This window comes from Mercenaria mercenaria, chromosome 6 (assembly GCF_021730395.1).
Source record: "Mercenaria mercenaria strain notata chromosome 6, MADL_Memer_1, whole genome shotgun sequence".
In the NCBI taxonomy this organism is placed as follows: domain Eukaryota; kingdom Metazoa; phylum Mollusca; class Bivalvia; order Venerida; family Veneridae; genus Mercenaria; species Mercenaria mercenaria.
In genome coordinates, this window is record NC_069366.1 from 77,440,374 (window position 1) to 77,456,713 (window position 16,340).

Sequence of the window (16,340 nt, forward strand, 5' to 3'; positions counted from 1 at the left end):
TAGACGCTATCTACCAAGGATAAACACTATACTACAGAGTAAAGCTGTGTAAATTTGAAACAACCAAAACAGCGACCACTAATTTTCCAACCTAAACACCGTACAAATAACATAATTGATGAATCAATATTTGTACAGGTAGAGGATTTTATCTCAAGTTTGAATGTAAGTTAAAAATTGGAACATGGCGGTCAATGGTAAATCTTAAATCATCTGGACACATTTCAAACATGAATACAGTGTTAAGAATTAGGACAAGGCTTTCAAAGGGACGTTCAAAAAGTGATAGCTTATAACTGAATAAGATATTTCTCTTTACTTAAAGACAGAACCCCAGTCAGGCTAGAGATCAGGTTATCTGTTTTGTTGAATCCGTGACCATTAAGATTTGACTACCTATGATTTAAAAGCAAATTGACATGATTTAATAGATATTTGAATAGCCTGAAAAGGTTTATCCAGTGGCGACAAGACATAGTGTTCAAAGACTCGTTATAAACGTCAGAGCTTCGTGTACGTACAAAGCCGGAGGGAGACTTCTAAATTATTACTTCTTATTTCTTAGTTGTTCTTTAAAATTAGAACAGTCAAAATTTCCAGATCGATTATAAATCAGCACAAAATATCCACATCGTCGATTTATCATGACTTTAACAAATATACCATTTTTCACAATCACGTTGCTTTTTCGATTTTTGAGTATTCACTCAATCCAGCTGAATGAAAAAAATCTTTGAAACAGATTTCCAACGTGAAATATTCTGTCTTGTTTTATTTCTTTACGGCTATGCATCACAAGTATGTCATATCGCGTGATTTCAAAATTGAATCTGACTTCATGAAACATGTGGGCTACCAATACATATAGTTTAACTGAATGCTATGTTTTTATATATTACGGCTGCTGTACAAGTCTTCAATTCCTTAAGCATTCATTTGACCGGGGTGATGTTATTATTGTATCAGTAAATGAATTATCTTGCAAAGTGAAATAAATATATGCTTAGAATTCACTGAAATTCTCCAGTAATCAATGCTTTATTTTTAAATATGAAAAACATAGCTAAATTAATTCTACAACATACAAAGAAATATTTTCCATGTAGAAACACTACCTTAAGTTGCAATACATTTTGGACATTCCTCGTGCGCGCGTTTGTAATTTTGTTTGTAGGGATCACTGCGAAAAAAGGGTCAATATACGGGAGTGTACAGTCCCGTATATTTCGAAAATACGGGAGTATACGGGATGTATTTTACAAATATACGGAAGGACCTTAATATACGATCCGTATCGGAACATCTAGTATACGGGAAGTCCGTATATTTGTCATTGTATATACGGGATCCCGTTATACGCCGAATTTACATATATGTATATTTTCCCTGTATATATGCATATACGAACTTTAAAAAAAAATCCCTAGAAATGGTGTTTATTCGTGTCATGCCTTTAACATAAGTTTCATTTATGTATTCGAAGGGTCTTGCAGACTTTTTTTCACGGATACATTTCCGTATTTAGAATATTCGGAAACACGTATACGAGCCTGTATTTTTCCGAATATACGGTAGTATACGGATCCCGTATTTTTGTCATATTCGGACTGTGAATTGCATCTCAATATACGGGCATATACGGACATTGTATTTTCTAATATACAGGGCTTCGGATTTTTTCCGTATTACCGATGATTTCGTAGTACTACGGATCCCGTATTTTGGTCATATTCGGACTATGACTCTGCATCTAATTACCGGGTCATATACGGACTTGTATTTTCTAATATACGGCTTCGGATTTTTTCGTATACGCATGTTATACTATTATACGGATCCCGTACTTTTGTCATATACGGCGTCATATACGAAACTGTTTCTTTTGATATACGGGCTACGGATAGTTCCCGTATATGCATGGTATACGCAATTTACGGATCCCGTACTTGTGGCACTTACAGGGAAAATACGACAACTGTATTTTTTTACTATACGGGCTACGGACGAGTCCCGTATATGCTGGTATACGGCAATATACGGATCCGTACTTGTGTTCATTTACGGAATGTATTTGCATTGTTATACAGGGGATATACGAACCTGTAGTTTTTGATATACGGGGCCAGGTTTTTCCCCGTTTATTGCAATATATGCCAGAGTATACAGATTCCTTTATTTGAATTTTTCTGTCACATTTAGACTGAAGTGAGTTTTCGTTTTCGGGGGAATCACGGACCAGTATGTCTAAAAGATACATTTACCAGACTTTTCCCGTATATGAGGTGTAGTATACAAATACCGTTATTTTTCTTTTATATGAACTGATTTTGTATATGGGCAATACTGAAGATGACAAAAATGAATGTCGTCGGATTACCTAAGCTGAATACGGTATGTTTAGAAAAAAGCAATAGACAAAGACAGGGGTTTGAGAAAAAAATCATATTGTTATTAATTGGAGACATGTCAGATTAAACTACATTTTATTCAACTCTAAATACTTTTTAAATCGTTTTTCAAACGAGTTATGTAATCATTTTCATTTCTTGTCCAAATGAAATTAAGCAGAATTAAAATATGAGTAATCAATAACATCAAGCATTTCTTAATATTATTATGTACATTTCTAATTGAAAAAACTTGCAATTCGCCACATTTAATTCTGACGCGGTTGACTCAACAAATCATTTGAGTATCATCTTCTTATACTATTGTCTGTTACATGTTTTCGTTATTCCCATGAATGCAGATTACCGCTATAGCTTTTCGATTTGCGCCCCCTCTTCTAAAAATCGAGCATTTCACCACTCCTAATGTTTGAGGATGTACTTTAAAAAGAGCATGTTGCGTTCTGTTACTGGAACACGATATGTAAGACAGTTTACAAATGATGAACCAAATGAAATATCAGTTACCTGATCTCAATAAGTATAAGCTTTTATCTGTTGTTCACGAATGTCACTAGAGAACGAATGGCTCATCCGGCCTGTCTGTCTGCATCTGTTGAACAAAACTAGTAGAAAATTCACTCATAAGTATATTATCTCTATCGTGAAAATAAATAGTCCGTCCGTTTTCTGATTCCAGTAAACAACTCTTGCTGTCAACCTGGAATAAAAAAAAAAATATGCGACGCATTAAAAGTTATAAAAAAATGGACTCTTGCTCGTTCATAGATACTGATAATTATAGCTATTAATTGATTGTGAAATTTTGACGATATAAAATGACATCATGGGATGACGAACTTCATAAGTGTCAGAACGCCCATACTCATTCGTCGCGAAAAGAAACTATATATCATTAAACTTGCCTGTTGATATTTTATACCAAGTTATCTAGTAGTGTTTTATTTGTTTTATGGTTATATTACAGTTAAAATCTATCTTCCCAAATTATATTTAATATAAAATGCATGAGTGGTCATAGTGCCGTCACACGTTGTCGGTCATTCCTCACCTCATTTTTCTGATGGGATTGTCTTCAAACTGACATAGTGTAATAACATAAATACGTGGGAGAGACTTTTTCAAGGGAGGATTTGACTTCACAAAACTTCAATAGCACATAAAGTGCGTAATGGATCAAAAACACTTCCCCTTTTATTCCTAACCAAAATGTCAAAAACTACAGCCACTGGATATAATTTAAACAAGCTAGTCTTAACGTAAACTATGCTAAATTAGGGGTCCTTTACTGTCCGCATTACGCAATCCTCGATGTTAGACTTATTCAAAATGCACAATAATCTTTTGTACAGTTTGGATTAAAATTATCAGGAGTGACATAAAAGTATTCCTCGTACCAGAGGTCTACGTGGTTCAGGGATTTTGATGAAATCTGACTGTTGAGAAGCATAACAGTCGCGTTGTTAGCTTTTTTTTGTATTTTAATTATTCAAACATCTCTTAAAACTTTGTGACTGAAACAAGTTCTGAACGAATATTTTGCTCTAAAACGTTTTAATATTTGGTTAAACAATCTGAAGAGTCTTCCAGAATTTTCAAATTTCCGCGGTCGTATAATTAAAACTGACCTTAATATAATTCATCATAAACGTACCATCTCTTTATCATATTTCAAAATAAATATATGCCACCTGTAAATCTGGATTTAAATTATCAAATCTCATAGATTAACATAACTAAAAGTATAATAAATAATATCAGGGTATCAAATAATTTACATTATTTCTATAGAGTTGCCGAAATTCGATTTAAATTATGTAACAGTGTATACATGTCTGATCTGTGGTAAAATGAAAGAATGGTACTATTTTTGATGCAATGTTCGAAGATCGAATTACAGACTTACCGATTTCATTCATATTAAATGAACACTTTGTTTTCAGACATGATGTTTGCACGAGGCATGTCTATTCGTCGCACTGTGTAAGGCCTGGCTAGAGTAACCGAAAAAACCGTACACATGCAAATATAGACCTTCCCGCGAGATGTTTATTGTTTCACAGTTTTTTTTCTGAATTATATAGACCACGGCAAACAGGCTTTCAATTTTATTCCTTAATCAATATTCCTTAAATGCACAGGATATGACTTGACGATAAAATTCTACAAAAACATCTACGGAGTAAAATATTGTAAGGAGGTTCGATTAAAAATCACATTATCAGTTCTTCAAGGATACCTTTTAAGCTGAAGTCTGTCACATTATGCAACTTTAAAATAGGAAAATCATTTTGTTTCGTATAAACTTATAAAAATGAGTATATATAGAAAAGATGGTCGCGCGGGTAACGACCCCTGCCCCGCCCCCCCCCCCCCAGCGGGCAATAAACGAAGTTTTCCACTGTCGTTACCAAATATAACGCAATGGAGGGTTAGTGTTAATGCGCGTTTAAATATCAATTTTTATCGTAAACTTTAGTTAAAACATCTAATTCTCATGATGTTTCCGCTACATTATAGTCTGTCAGTATACGTAGCATAAATATAAATTTTATTATCCATTAATATCCATATATCTAAAAAATATAATGCCGTGCCATGAGAAAACCAACATAGTGGGTTTGCGGAATAGATGGATAGAGACAAGCCTGCCTCATCCGGGCTGCCCCCCCACCCCCCCCTGTGCAGTCTGGTCAGGATCCATGCTGTGCGCTTTCAAAGCCTATTGCGAATTAGAAAAACTGTTAGCGCAACAGAATGGATCCTGAGCAGGACTGCGCGGATGCCGCAAGGTTGGTTCTCGATCCATGTAGTCGAAAACTAAGTACTATGTTGGTTTTCTCTATGGCTCGTCTCAATTTTTTTTTTTTTTTCTGTTCTTTGTCGGACGATCTGGAGGCCAGTGCTTTTTTTAGTATTCGTTAAACATTGCGTTATTCCTTAAATTATTTTAACCACCTTTATTGAATCAGATACACTAAAAAATAAGATAATTTAATTTGTGTCAAATGTTTAATCTCACGTTAAAATTTATTGTGCTATTGCAATATTGCCTGGGTTAGAATTACCGGTCGTGTTGTTTCAAAGACTGGAGTCACATATTAAATTGGTTAAACCCACTTACTACAAGTGTAGGTACTTTAAATTTTTGGTTTTATGGTTAACCTGTTGAGTACATGATTTTGCGCCACTGCTGATAAAAGACGTTTGTGGTCATATTTGAGATTTACAGCGGCTTAAAATGAGAGTAAAACTGAGTATGTAAAAAATACCAGTCAATCGGAAATATCGTCAACTTTAATTGTAAAATGTCAAAATGTCCGTTGAAAAATCGTTTTAAATTAACAGACTAATCTGAGCAATTACTTATTGTTTGTACATGTACTGTATTCGTCCTGAAAGTAAATGTTTGTTTTAGATGTATAATAATGTAACGATTTTAAATATGTTAGATACCATATTAATATTAATATATATGACTTTTATTTGACATAAATAAAATATTATATACATATTCGACTTGTTCCGCCTTTCACTTTAATATTAATTTAAAACTTCATTCAAGTACATCGTTAGTCAACCGTTTGCCTGTTTAATGACTTCAGTTAAAAATTATTTATGAACAAAGCTATTAGTTTTCGATTCACCCAAACCACCCCACAAACAAACACCCCGTGTTACAAACAAAGAAGTTTAATTAATTATAGCTCTTTTGGTTTACAACACAACATTTGTCCGGCCACATCCCGACAAATTGGATTATTTAGTTCTCCCGCTTTATCGGTTTAAGGATGTTCTAAAAATTGGTAATGCCAAAGGATGTATTTTAGGTCACTATAAATTCTTATAACTTTCAAGATTAATAATCAAATCCTACATAATATAATTTTTTATATATTACCTAACATTTTTTATATAATATTTGAAAAATTACGCATCACAACCGCTCTTACATAGACTTACAAAGTCTGTAGATGATAAAATAATATGTAATAGTATATATTTCTTCATTCTGACACTGATATTTCGCAGAGCAAAAACATTTTCTCTCTAGACAGAGGCAAGAGATGTTGTAATATTTTTGCCAAAAGTGTCATCTAGAAAAAAAGCGTTATTTTGTAAGATACCGGTACCCATTTTCTAATTATAAAGATTGTTATTATTAACTTTATTAAGCTTTTCCGAAGATTAAGTTTTAATCTATATGAATGAGTGCGTGCCTCCTTATTCATTCTTAAGCTAGCACTCGGCCTTAACTAGCTTCTCTACGAACTAAAAACGCTTCTCTCTGGAGTTGTTTTTGTTCTTTATCTCTTTAATCTTCGTTTTTAACCCCATGGTATTATCAAATGATTTTTGCCGATATTTTTTCTTTTTTTATTTCAAACACTTGTAACATCCCACATTTGGTAACTGAATCCTTGTAGGACTATCGGATGAAAGAATGGATGAAATAATAGTTAAATGATTAGTTGTGAAGAATGATCAGTCGAATGAATAAATGAATGAATATTTTAACGGTTATTGAATTTCTTTTTTATATTATGATTACAAAATTGAACTGACCTTTTTGGACGCTTCTGAATTTGTTAAAGCATTAAAAAGCATCCCATGTTTCCGATTAATTGAAATATAATTAAATGGTCTGGTTATTGTCATACAAAAAAATAGTTATTAAAAATTAAAACATATAAATCAAATAAGTACTTAATCCTGAAATTCTTTCCCTATGAAATTATGCAATATACAGATTATCGCGTGCGGTCACTTGAGCCAGATGTCTATCGCTTAGTTATGAACGCGCGAAGCTCGTGACGAAGCGTGGATACTAATATCTATGCATTAAAGCCCCCCGGATCCAATTAATTTGCGCTAATTTGTGTTAATTGGCATTCTATCGAGTTTCTGATATTGTCAATTTGCGGGTAGAAAATGTTTAGAACATGAATCAGACAGATGTGTTATTCCAGACTTCATACAAAAGTACATCGTCTTGTCTAAACAATATAAATAGTTATCATTAATCACGTGAATATGTACAGGGCAAATGAACATATACAACAAAACACAAAGAAATCACACATTGACTGTTTACTGAGGCTGAACAATTATCTTATGTATACTCTATTGGGAATTATAAAATTGACGTTTCTTAATGAATAGCTTCGTGGTTATATTTGGATATATTATCAAGACGATTCACTATTTTGACTCTTATAGTCATTAATTCGTTAAATTTTTTACATAGACGGTTTACATAATAATATTTTTTCAAGTAGTTTTTTTTCGTATATCTTGAAAACATGGTCATTAACATTACGAAATGATATTCATCCTCTAAATCTAAAAGGTTGTTAGAAATTGTCAGACAGCGTTTACAGGCTTAGGGTAATGGCATAATCTATCTGATTTAGTTAATATGCAGTACAATTATTAACAAATATGTTGCAGTAAAACTGTTCGGCAGAAATTAATGCTACAGTTAATTTTTGTGGAGATGCGTAAATCATGTGTAAATATTGCTTATATCATGTGGTTTAAGAAAGACAGCTCTCATTTATCTTTGCCAATATTTTCGAGCGTTTCGTTAATTTTAAGCAATTTTGTATTTTTTACAGTCAATCAGCTTGTGTCACGCCATCCACGTTACGACGGTTATCATTGCATTAAAGTAAAAGTAATGTGATGTTATCCGTTACTGTTTTATCTTTATTAAATTATTATTTTTTCATTTAAAGATATTTATTTTTTAGTACGACTTGTGGACTGGTAATGTGTCTTTCGTTTTGTCTAGAATATTTTAAATAAGTTGACTTTTTTACCACGGTGTGAATGATAAATTTTATTAATGACGACCTTAATATCAGGTGCGTTTTTTTTTTTCGACAAATAAGTGGAAAGTTTGCAAATAATTTATGGCGGAAAAGGTATCACATTTTGGAACAAAACTCGAACCACCTACCCTGATATTGCAGCTAAACGCTTGACGCCCCAGCTACCTGACAGGCGATAGTATAATATAACTAAGAATTATATATGTAATATTACGTATCGCTATTTATGTTTGGACATTGAAAATGAATTTATGGAAATATAACGAAATATTCAAATGTGCTAGGTCAATCTAAAGGACCCTAAATCCACGAGAAATTAAAATAGTCTGCTACTGTGTATACTACAGTGGATAGAAGGGGGACATAGGGAACATTTTTTTTATTCAGTGCACCGTGTTAGTGTTAGGCACCACATTCGCTCATGTTAGATACAGTGCGAATGTGTTGATTAACACGTAGGCCGCACGTTATAACTATACTTAGCTAACTCGTTCGCATGTGATAGCTATCACGTTCGCAGTTGTTAGCTGACACCGTAGCGAAACGTGATATATTACCAAACGAAACTTAATCCGAGATATCAGTCTTTTTCAAAACAAGAAAACACTTGCTTCGTAATTTACGCTATCTATAAATAACGCACGTGTTAGTTATCACATGGGCACATGGTTGTATAAACGCGCTGTCACTGCGCACGTGTCTAGTTCTCACCGCGCCGTCTGTGTAATTACCACATACGCACCGTGTAGCTAACACGTGCGCACTGAAAAATAAATATTTTAAATTTTTTTCTATGTCCTAGCTATGCCACAGTAATATACATAGAAACATCTGCACAGAATTACTTCGAAACAAAGTCAGCGGATTATGAAAATATTTTTACGCCTTAAGGATTTATAATTAAGTAACAAGTGGAAAGGGAACATTCGAACAAGAAGGTATAAAAATACATATTTTATAGCTCTTTGAATTATATGAATGACTTCGGTAGATTATGTGCATTTATTTTATTACAAAATTGCTATTGTTATCTACATGTTGGTTTAAAGATTTGACCACCTGGAGTGGGTTTCCGTGGTCGAAGTGGTTTAGATCGATGACTTCAAACCAGTTTGCCATAACCGCTTATGGGGTTCAAGCCTCACTCAGAGTGTTAAAATTCTCCTTGTGAGGATCGACATTAAGAGATGCGTCGTCGTCACGATGAAATAATGACACGTTAGGGCACCTGGTATTCCTCCACCAAGAACAGGAAAGTCGCCTAAAGGACCAATAAGATGTGTCAGCGCAACGTTAATCCCAACAAACACAAAAAACGACCTACCTAGCGTCAGCTAGCAGACGTTACTGTATTAATTCGAACGAAAGGCGTTTGTTCGAATCTTTGGACGCAGTCACATTACATCTATTATTTTTCGTTGTAAAAAATAGTAGAATTGAATTCATATGTAAAAGTATCAATACATGTCTTTTATACTTTTCAGTACAAAATATAACTGGATTGTTCCTCTTTTTTCTATAAATATTTGCTTGTATGCAAAAGCCGTTGGAATGTGCAGAAAAAGAGTTAATTTATGCTTGCATTAGATTTTTTCAATGGCGATGTTCCACGGATGTATTTACACCTACAAATAAAATTAGGGATGAATTGATTAATCCTTTTCTTTTTCTCAATGGCTATTTAGATTTAATTGTTTAAATAAATCGGTGATACGCGCTAGTGAAATGATGGATTCATTCATGTTTGATTTTAAATTTACTACCTGTTATGCGTCCGTGAATGCTTTTTTCAGTTCATGTCTATTAGTATTAAACATTTTCTTTCTTTCAAATCTTGCATTCATTATACATACACGTACAGTTCGAAAACATGCAAAACGTTTTGCAATTTGAAATGGACGGAGGAATATAATTTTCACTACACCATATTGACTGCCATTCCAGTATTTTTGAACTATTATAATTTTTTAAACCCCGATTTCCGGCATATACGGGATAATATACGGTGTTGTATACCAAGCATATACGGACATATACGTCGCCGTTTTTTCGAATTTATACACAATTATTTAAATCCGTATTTCCCGTATATATTTCCGGCATTACGGGAAATTATACGTGTTGTATACGAAGAATATACGGGAAATTTAATCCTGTATCTTTCTTAATATAAAAACTTAATACAGATCCCGTATATCCAGAATTCGGGGAAATATACGGAGTTGTATTCAAAGAATATACGGGAAATATAAGTCCCGTATTTTTAAAATATACAAATTATTAAAATCCCGTATTAAATTACGTTGCCTGATATACTGGGAAATATAGAGTTGTAAAACCAAGCTATATGGGACATAAACAGTGCCGTATTTTCGAATATACAAATTATTTAAATCCCGTATTTCCGGCTTTATACGGGAAATATCGGAGTTGTATACGAAGAAATATACGGGAAATTTAATCCCTGTATTTTCGAAATATAACAAACTATACATATCCCGTATATCCAGATTATACGCGGAAATATACGGGGTTGTTTATGAAACATATACGGGACATATAGTCCCGTATTTTCGAAATATAAAAACTATTTAAAATCCCGTAATTCGGCATATACGCGGTTATATACGGTAGTTGTATACGAAGGAATATACGGGATATTTAATCCCTGTATTTTCGAAATATACAAAAATATACATTTCCCGTATATACAGTATATTAGGGAAATATACGGGTGTTGTATATGAATCAGAAACGGGAAATATTCCGTCCCGTATTTCGTAAATATACGGATTTATGTAATATACCGCTTACACAAGAATATACGGGAATATACGAGATGTTGTATACGATAGAATTAACCCTTTTTAGGGAATTTCCGTATTTAATAATATAGGGGTATCGATAGACTAAGAATTCCGTATTCATAAGTATACGGAAATCGGTATTTTATTGTATACGGACTTTTAATTTACAGCCCGTACACGCCCGCTATTTAGTATTCCCGTATTTCTTCACGTATTACGGGTAATATCGGGATCCAGTACACTCCCGTATATTAACTCTTTTTTCGCAGTGGATACAACATTACTTGGACGATGAACTTCTAATCTGCAAGGTAAATTATATGATGTTTTATAGAATTGTCATTCTAACCTGAAATTTGCGTTGCTTTTTTCTGATGTTTTACACGTAGAAATAGTTATTTTTATGATCAAACTATTAAACGAGATCGTTCTAAACAGACACAACTGCTTTCCAAAAGCAACAGACAAATATTTAATTTAGTAGTTAGAATGGCTTCCATTCAATGCTATTTTAAATTACTTTTGACTATGTCATCTACAAATACAAAATGATTGTACAAAACTATTAAATGTCAAACAGATATAGTTCATTTAGAGTTCATACAATGTATCTGCATATAAATTAAAACGTTTATATAGCAGATTAAAACCCCGACTTAAATGTATATTAACAAACTTGGCTGTTGGATGTAAAATAAAAGTTAGTATATTTTTTTAAAGCAGTTCATCATTTTCATTTTTGTTTAGCAATTTATTTGTTTTAAAACATTTCAAAAGGTAGGAATTTCTTATTTTCTTTTACTTTTTATTGGCTTATTGATAATATCCTTTTTATTAGCTTGTCTTGCTTGCTTTGTCTTCGGCCTGAAAGTTAAAACATTGTACGTTCTAGAATTATACCTGTTATGGCAATTAAGATATTGTAAGACTTTCAGTATCTTAGTAAGAACAAATGCGCAAATTCAAGACTTGTTTGCACATCTTTTACTGAGCCCGCCAGCTTAGCTCAAGAGGGAGAGCGCTGATGTACGGATCTCGGGGTTGTGGGTTCGATCCACGGGCGGGGCGTGTGTTCTTCGTGGTGATTTGATAAAAGACATTGGGCCTGAAATCATTTGTCCTCTACCTCTGATTCATGTGGGGAAGTTGGTAGTTACTTGCAGGGAACAGGTTTGTACTGGAACAGAATCCAGGAAAACTGGTTAGGTTAACTGTCCTCCGTTACATAGCTGAAATACTGTTGAAAAACGGCGTTAAACCCAAAGCAAATAAACAACCAAACATCTTTTACTGAAATATTTTATCAATAGATATTAAATCCTCATCAAATATATTAATTTTAGCATGGCGTTTATGTTAATACGAAAGCAAGCAGTACAAACAATTTCATGTAGTATCAGTTATTTTACATAAACCAGTGTAGTATTTTAATGTTGATCTTTTTCCTCTCTCAAAGTGGAGGTCGTAAACGTATGTTTCACTGACCTTGAAAAAATGGTCAAAACTTTGCAAATAGGTTTCCATAACACAAACACTTTTAACTGCAAGTTAGTTTTTGTACAGATTGATATGACACTGACCAGATATTTCTGAGCACTAAAAAGACATAAAACCTTGAACTGAAACACTGTACATTTTTCTGTATACTGCGACTTTAAGGCGACTGCTGATTTTCTTTGACAAAGCAAGATAACATATTATACATGGGTCAAGCTTCTCATTCATCTACAGAACGGAATTAAAGGAAGAAAACATACTTCAAATATTAGTATTTCTTATAACTCAGTTGCAATATCTTCAACAACGATTGATCGAATAGTTACAATTTATGTTTCATAATCCGATTTTAAATTAATCACGACATTTTTATCGTTTACCTTACAATTTTTTCGCAATGTGTACGCTCTTCTTTGAAGTGGGTGTAGATTCCGAGTTAATTTCTATATCTATGAATAAACAATCCTATACATTAACCACAAAATCTCTACTTGGAAAAAGGGTTGCAAATTAAAGAAAATGCAAATTTATTTAATTGATAATTGCATTACCTTTACTGTCAGCATTGTTTCAAAAGTTTTTCTTTGACTGTTTGAAAACTAGAAGATCCATGCATAAAACAATGAAACGTCCGACAGTGCTCATTTTGTATTCTTTTCTGTGCTATACCTTTTCAAAACTTATTCAGGAATAATGTAAGTAATAACATAACATACGTAGTCTCGTTCAGGAAAGAGGCACGTAGGACAGCCATTCTAAAATTCAAAATGTGGCTAATTAAAGATTTATTAAGTATGTTCTAATTTTTGCATAACACAACTTTGTTTGTTTTTGTGTTAGCGCCGTTTTTCTATGTAACGGCGGGCCCTTAACTTGACCAGTGTTCCTGGATTCTGTACCAGTATTGACCTGTTCTCCGCATGTAACTGCAAATTTCTCCTAATTGAACAGAGGTGGAGGACGAAATAACTTCAGACACAATGTCTTTTATCTAATCGTCACGGAGAGCATACGCCTCGACCAGGGATTGAACTCCCAATCCCGTGATCCATAGATCCGCGCTCTATTGAGCTTACTGGATATAACTGTAATTAATCACGTAAGATGAGGTTAAGTTATCAATACATAACATGAGGTTGTCAAGGTGGACTATGTTAGAAGGAAAATCAGTTTACTGCAGTGACATGTGGCAAATGTGTTTTATTATTCGACAGTCAGTATTTTATTATCTTCCTTTAATATGCTATTTTGTAAACGAAAGGAATGTGAATTTTAACTTTTTAAATAGTTATCAAAGAGTTAGAAACATAAAAAAAATAGGATATGACCCATGCTATTATAATGTTTAATAATATATATATTTTTTTTTATCACACGTCAGTTGAGTAATGCCTTCTTACAAGTTCGAGTACTTTGACGGTCGAGCTCGGGGTGAACTTACTAGATATGTATTTCATGCTTCTGGTAAAGAATTCGAGGATTCAAGATACACGTTTGAACAATGGCCATCCGTGAAACCATGTAAGTTAAATGTCCTTATAAATTCTGGGTTTTTTTATACATTTTGGAAGGAAAAGTACTGTTCTTGTGCTATAGCAGAAGCTCTTGGGAGATATACATTGATCGAGTAACGCGGGTTTCTGACTAGATAATCTTTATTCTATTATTTTTAAATTTAAAAAATCTTTTTCTAGCCGCGATTATGTGTGGGAAGTTAAAGCATATTTTAATAGTCCGAAATGTTCAGCGTTAAAAAGCATAGGGTCTCAATACAAACTAGGTACCTGTTAAATCTTAAGTGTTAGTTTTATCGGTAAGTGTTGAATGCCTAGTGTTTAAGGTAGTTTTTAAATTATCCATTTGAAATATGCCCCAACAAGGACACAGTAGTGTTTGTACAAAGTTTATTTAAACAAAGCATGAAAAGGACAAATTATCGGACATCATAATGCAGGGTCACGAATATATAGTGTATACCAATACATTCAAATAGCCATAACATTATGTTGTATTTCGTACATATAGTTACAATATCAAATAAGCAAGCATGTGCACAAATGTCTTACTGAGTTTCATAAATTACAAATGCCAGATCATTAGTAGCCCATATACTCGTAAAAAGTTTATGATAAACAAATAAGCATAATGACACAAAAGAAAACATCTAAATCAACAGTACGTTTGTACCTTGGTTGTGTTCTACCGTTTTCAAAGGATCTTCTCATTGATCTTATTATAACCATTCGATTGGTTGGTTTTGCAATTAGCAATGAGTCAAAATGAGACTTGTTGATATATATATGTGTGGGTATTTCAGTAGGTGAAAACAATCAGTTAATGAAGCATTTAACATTTATACTATTGATATTAAAATATGTTTTTGTATATTTCAGCGACCCTATTTGGCCAGCTGCCAGTTCTTCATGTGGATGGCAAAAAACTGGGACAAAGTGGCGCTATTGCTCGATTCTTAGCACGGGAATTTGGTATGAATTGAATGTAAATCAATTATAGCATGTTGCAAAACACCATTTCCTATTTCCCATTGTTATTCGTCCCTGTTCTGATAATTAAGGAAAAGTTGGCAATTGAGCAGATAAGTATAAAAACGTTTATTATTTATAACTTATATCAATGACCACATCTATTCTTCTAACAATGATCTGTCAGTAATTAAAATGAAAATAGATCTTAATAGGTAAATTGTCCACCGGTATTAAAAAATAAACGTGTTTATATTGAACTTCTTAGCTGACACGTTTTCCAAAATGACTAGAGTATGTGTCGTTTTTATACCAAACAAAAACAAGTCTTCACTAATATCCACATACCTATTTATTCAAGTTTTATTATGGGAAAATTGGTTATAATATAATACACAAGTTTATCTATCAGGCAAAATGGCTTTGCAACAGTATTACAAGGTAACAAAACTGAAAATTGCCTTCACTTCAGAATGCCAAATAAAGTGATATCAGGAAGGGCATTAATTAGTATTATTACATGACTCTTTACATAAAGGCCGGTCCATAGTTTGTGCCATATGATTGGCCTGTACTCGTCAAAATTTTGCTGGGCAAATAAGTCAAAAGATTCTAAAATAAAACTGTGAAAATTAATTTCTGATCTCATGTAATAAAACACCTCTGGCAATAGTTCAGTCTACTGACCGGCATGCCATTCAATACTGATTAAGAATACTGTATACTCATGAAAAAGAAACAAGAGATTGATATAAGTTAATACGTCCCTTTTAACAGAACCAATTCACTTCTTTTAAAAGATTTGAGGAACATACTTTTATCAATATTAATGGTTCATGTAATGACACCTTGTACCTAACAAACTATTTTATAAACGCTGAAGAGCTATTTATTATCATATAGACGGTACTTTTGCATGACCCGTGGAATTGAAACTTACCAGTTTACCCTGCTGGCCTTTACAAAATTTGTAAAACTTAACAATCATGAATATCTGTCAATAAAACATACATACCTAAGGACAATTATACAAAATAAAACTGGCGTTTGGGCCCTTTAAGTAATTTCTTTTATATTCGTTAGAGGTAATAAGATGGATGTTGACAAAATCTATTCAGGATCAATATTTGTTCTATATTTGGTATATCAAGGGCATCCTTCTACAGGCGAGTGTCTTGAGTCTTGTTGTTTTTATTTAAGCAATGTCAGGCCCATTCAAAGCCAAATAAACAATTTAGAATACCGATGTAGTATTTCTTATTCAATAAAATACAAACTTATTCCCTGTAAATATTGGTCGCATCTAACGCA

At 33.1% G+C, this 16,340-nt stretch overlaps 1 protein-coding gene across 1 annotated transcript in view; it reads left to right on the forward strand.

Moving 5' to 3' along the window:
• LOC123550000 (uncharacterized) overlaps positions 1–16,340 on the forward strand; it is a 45,022-nt gene that overhangs the window by 26,293 nt on the left and 2,389 nt on the right. Inside the window, exons 7-8 of the mRNA XM_053546912.1 lie at positions 13,933–14,067; positions 14,940–15,032. Coding sequence (XP_053402887.1) covers positions 13,933–14,067; positions 14,940–15,032 — 228 coding nt within the window. The remainder of the gene's footprint in view (positions 1–13,932; positions 14,068–14,939; positions 15,033–16,340) is intronic.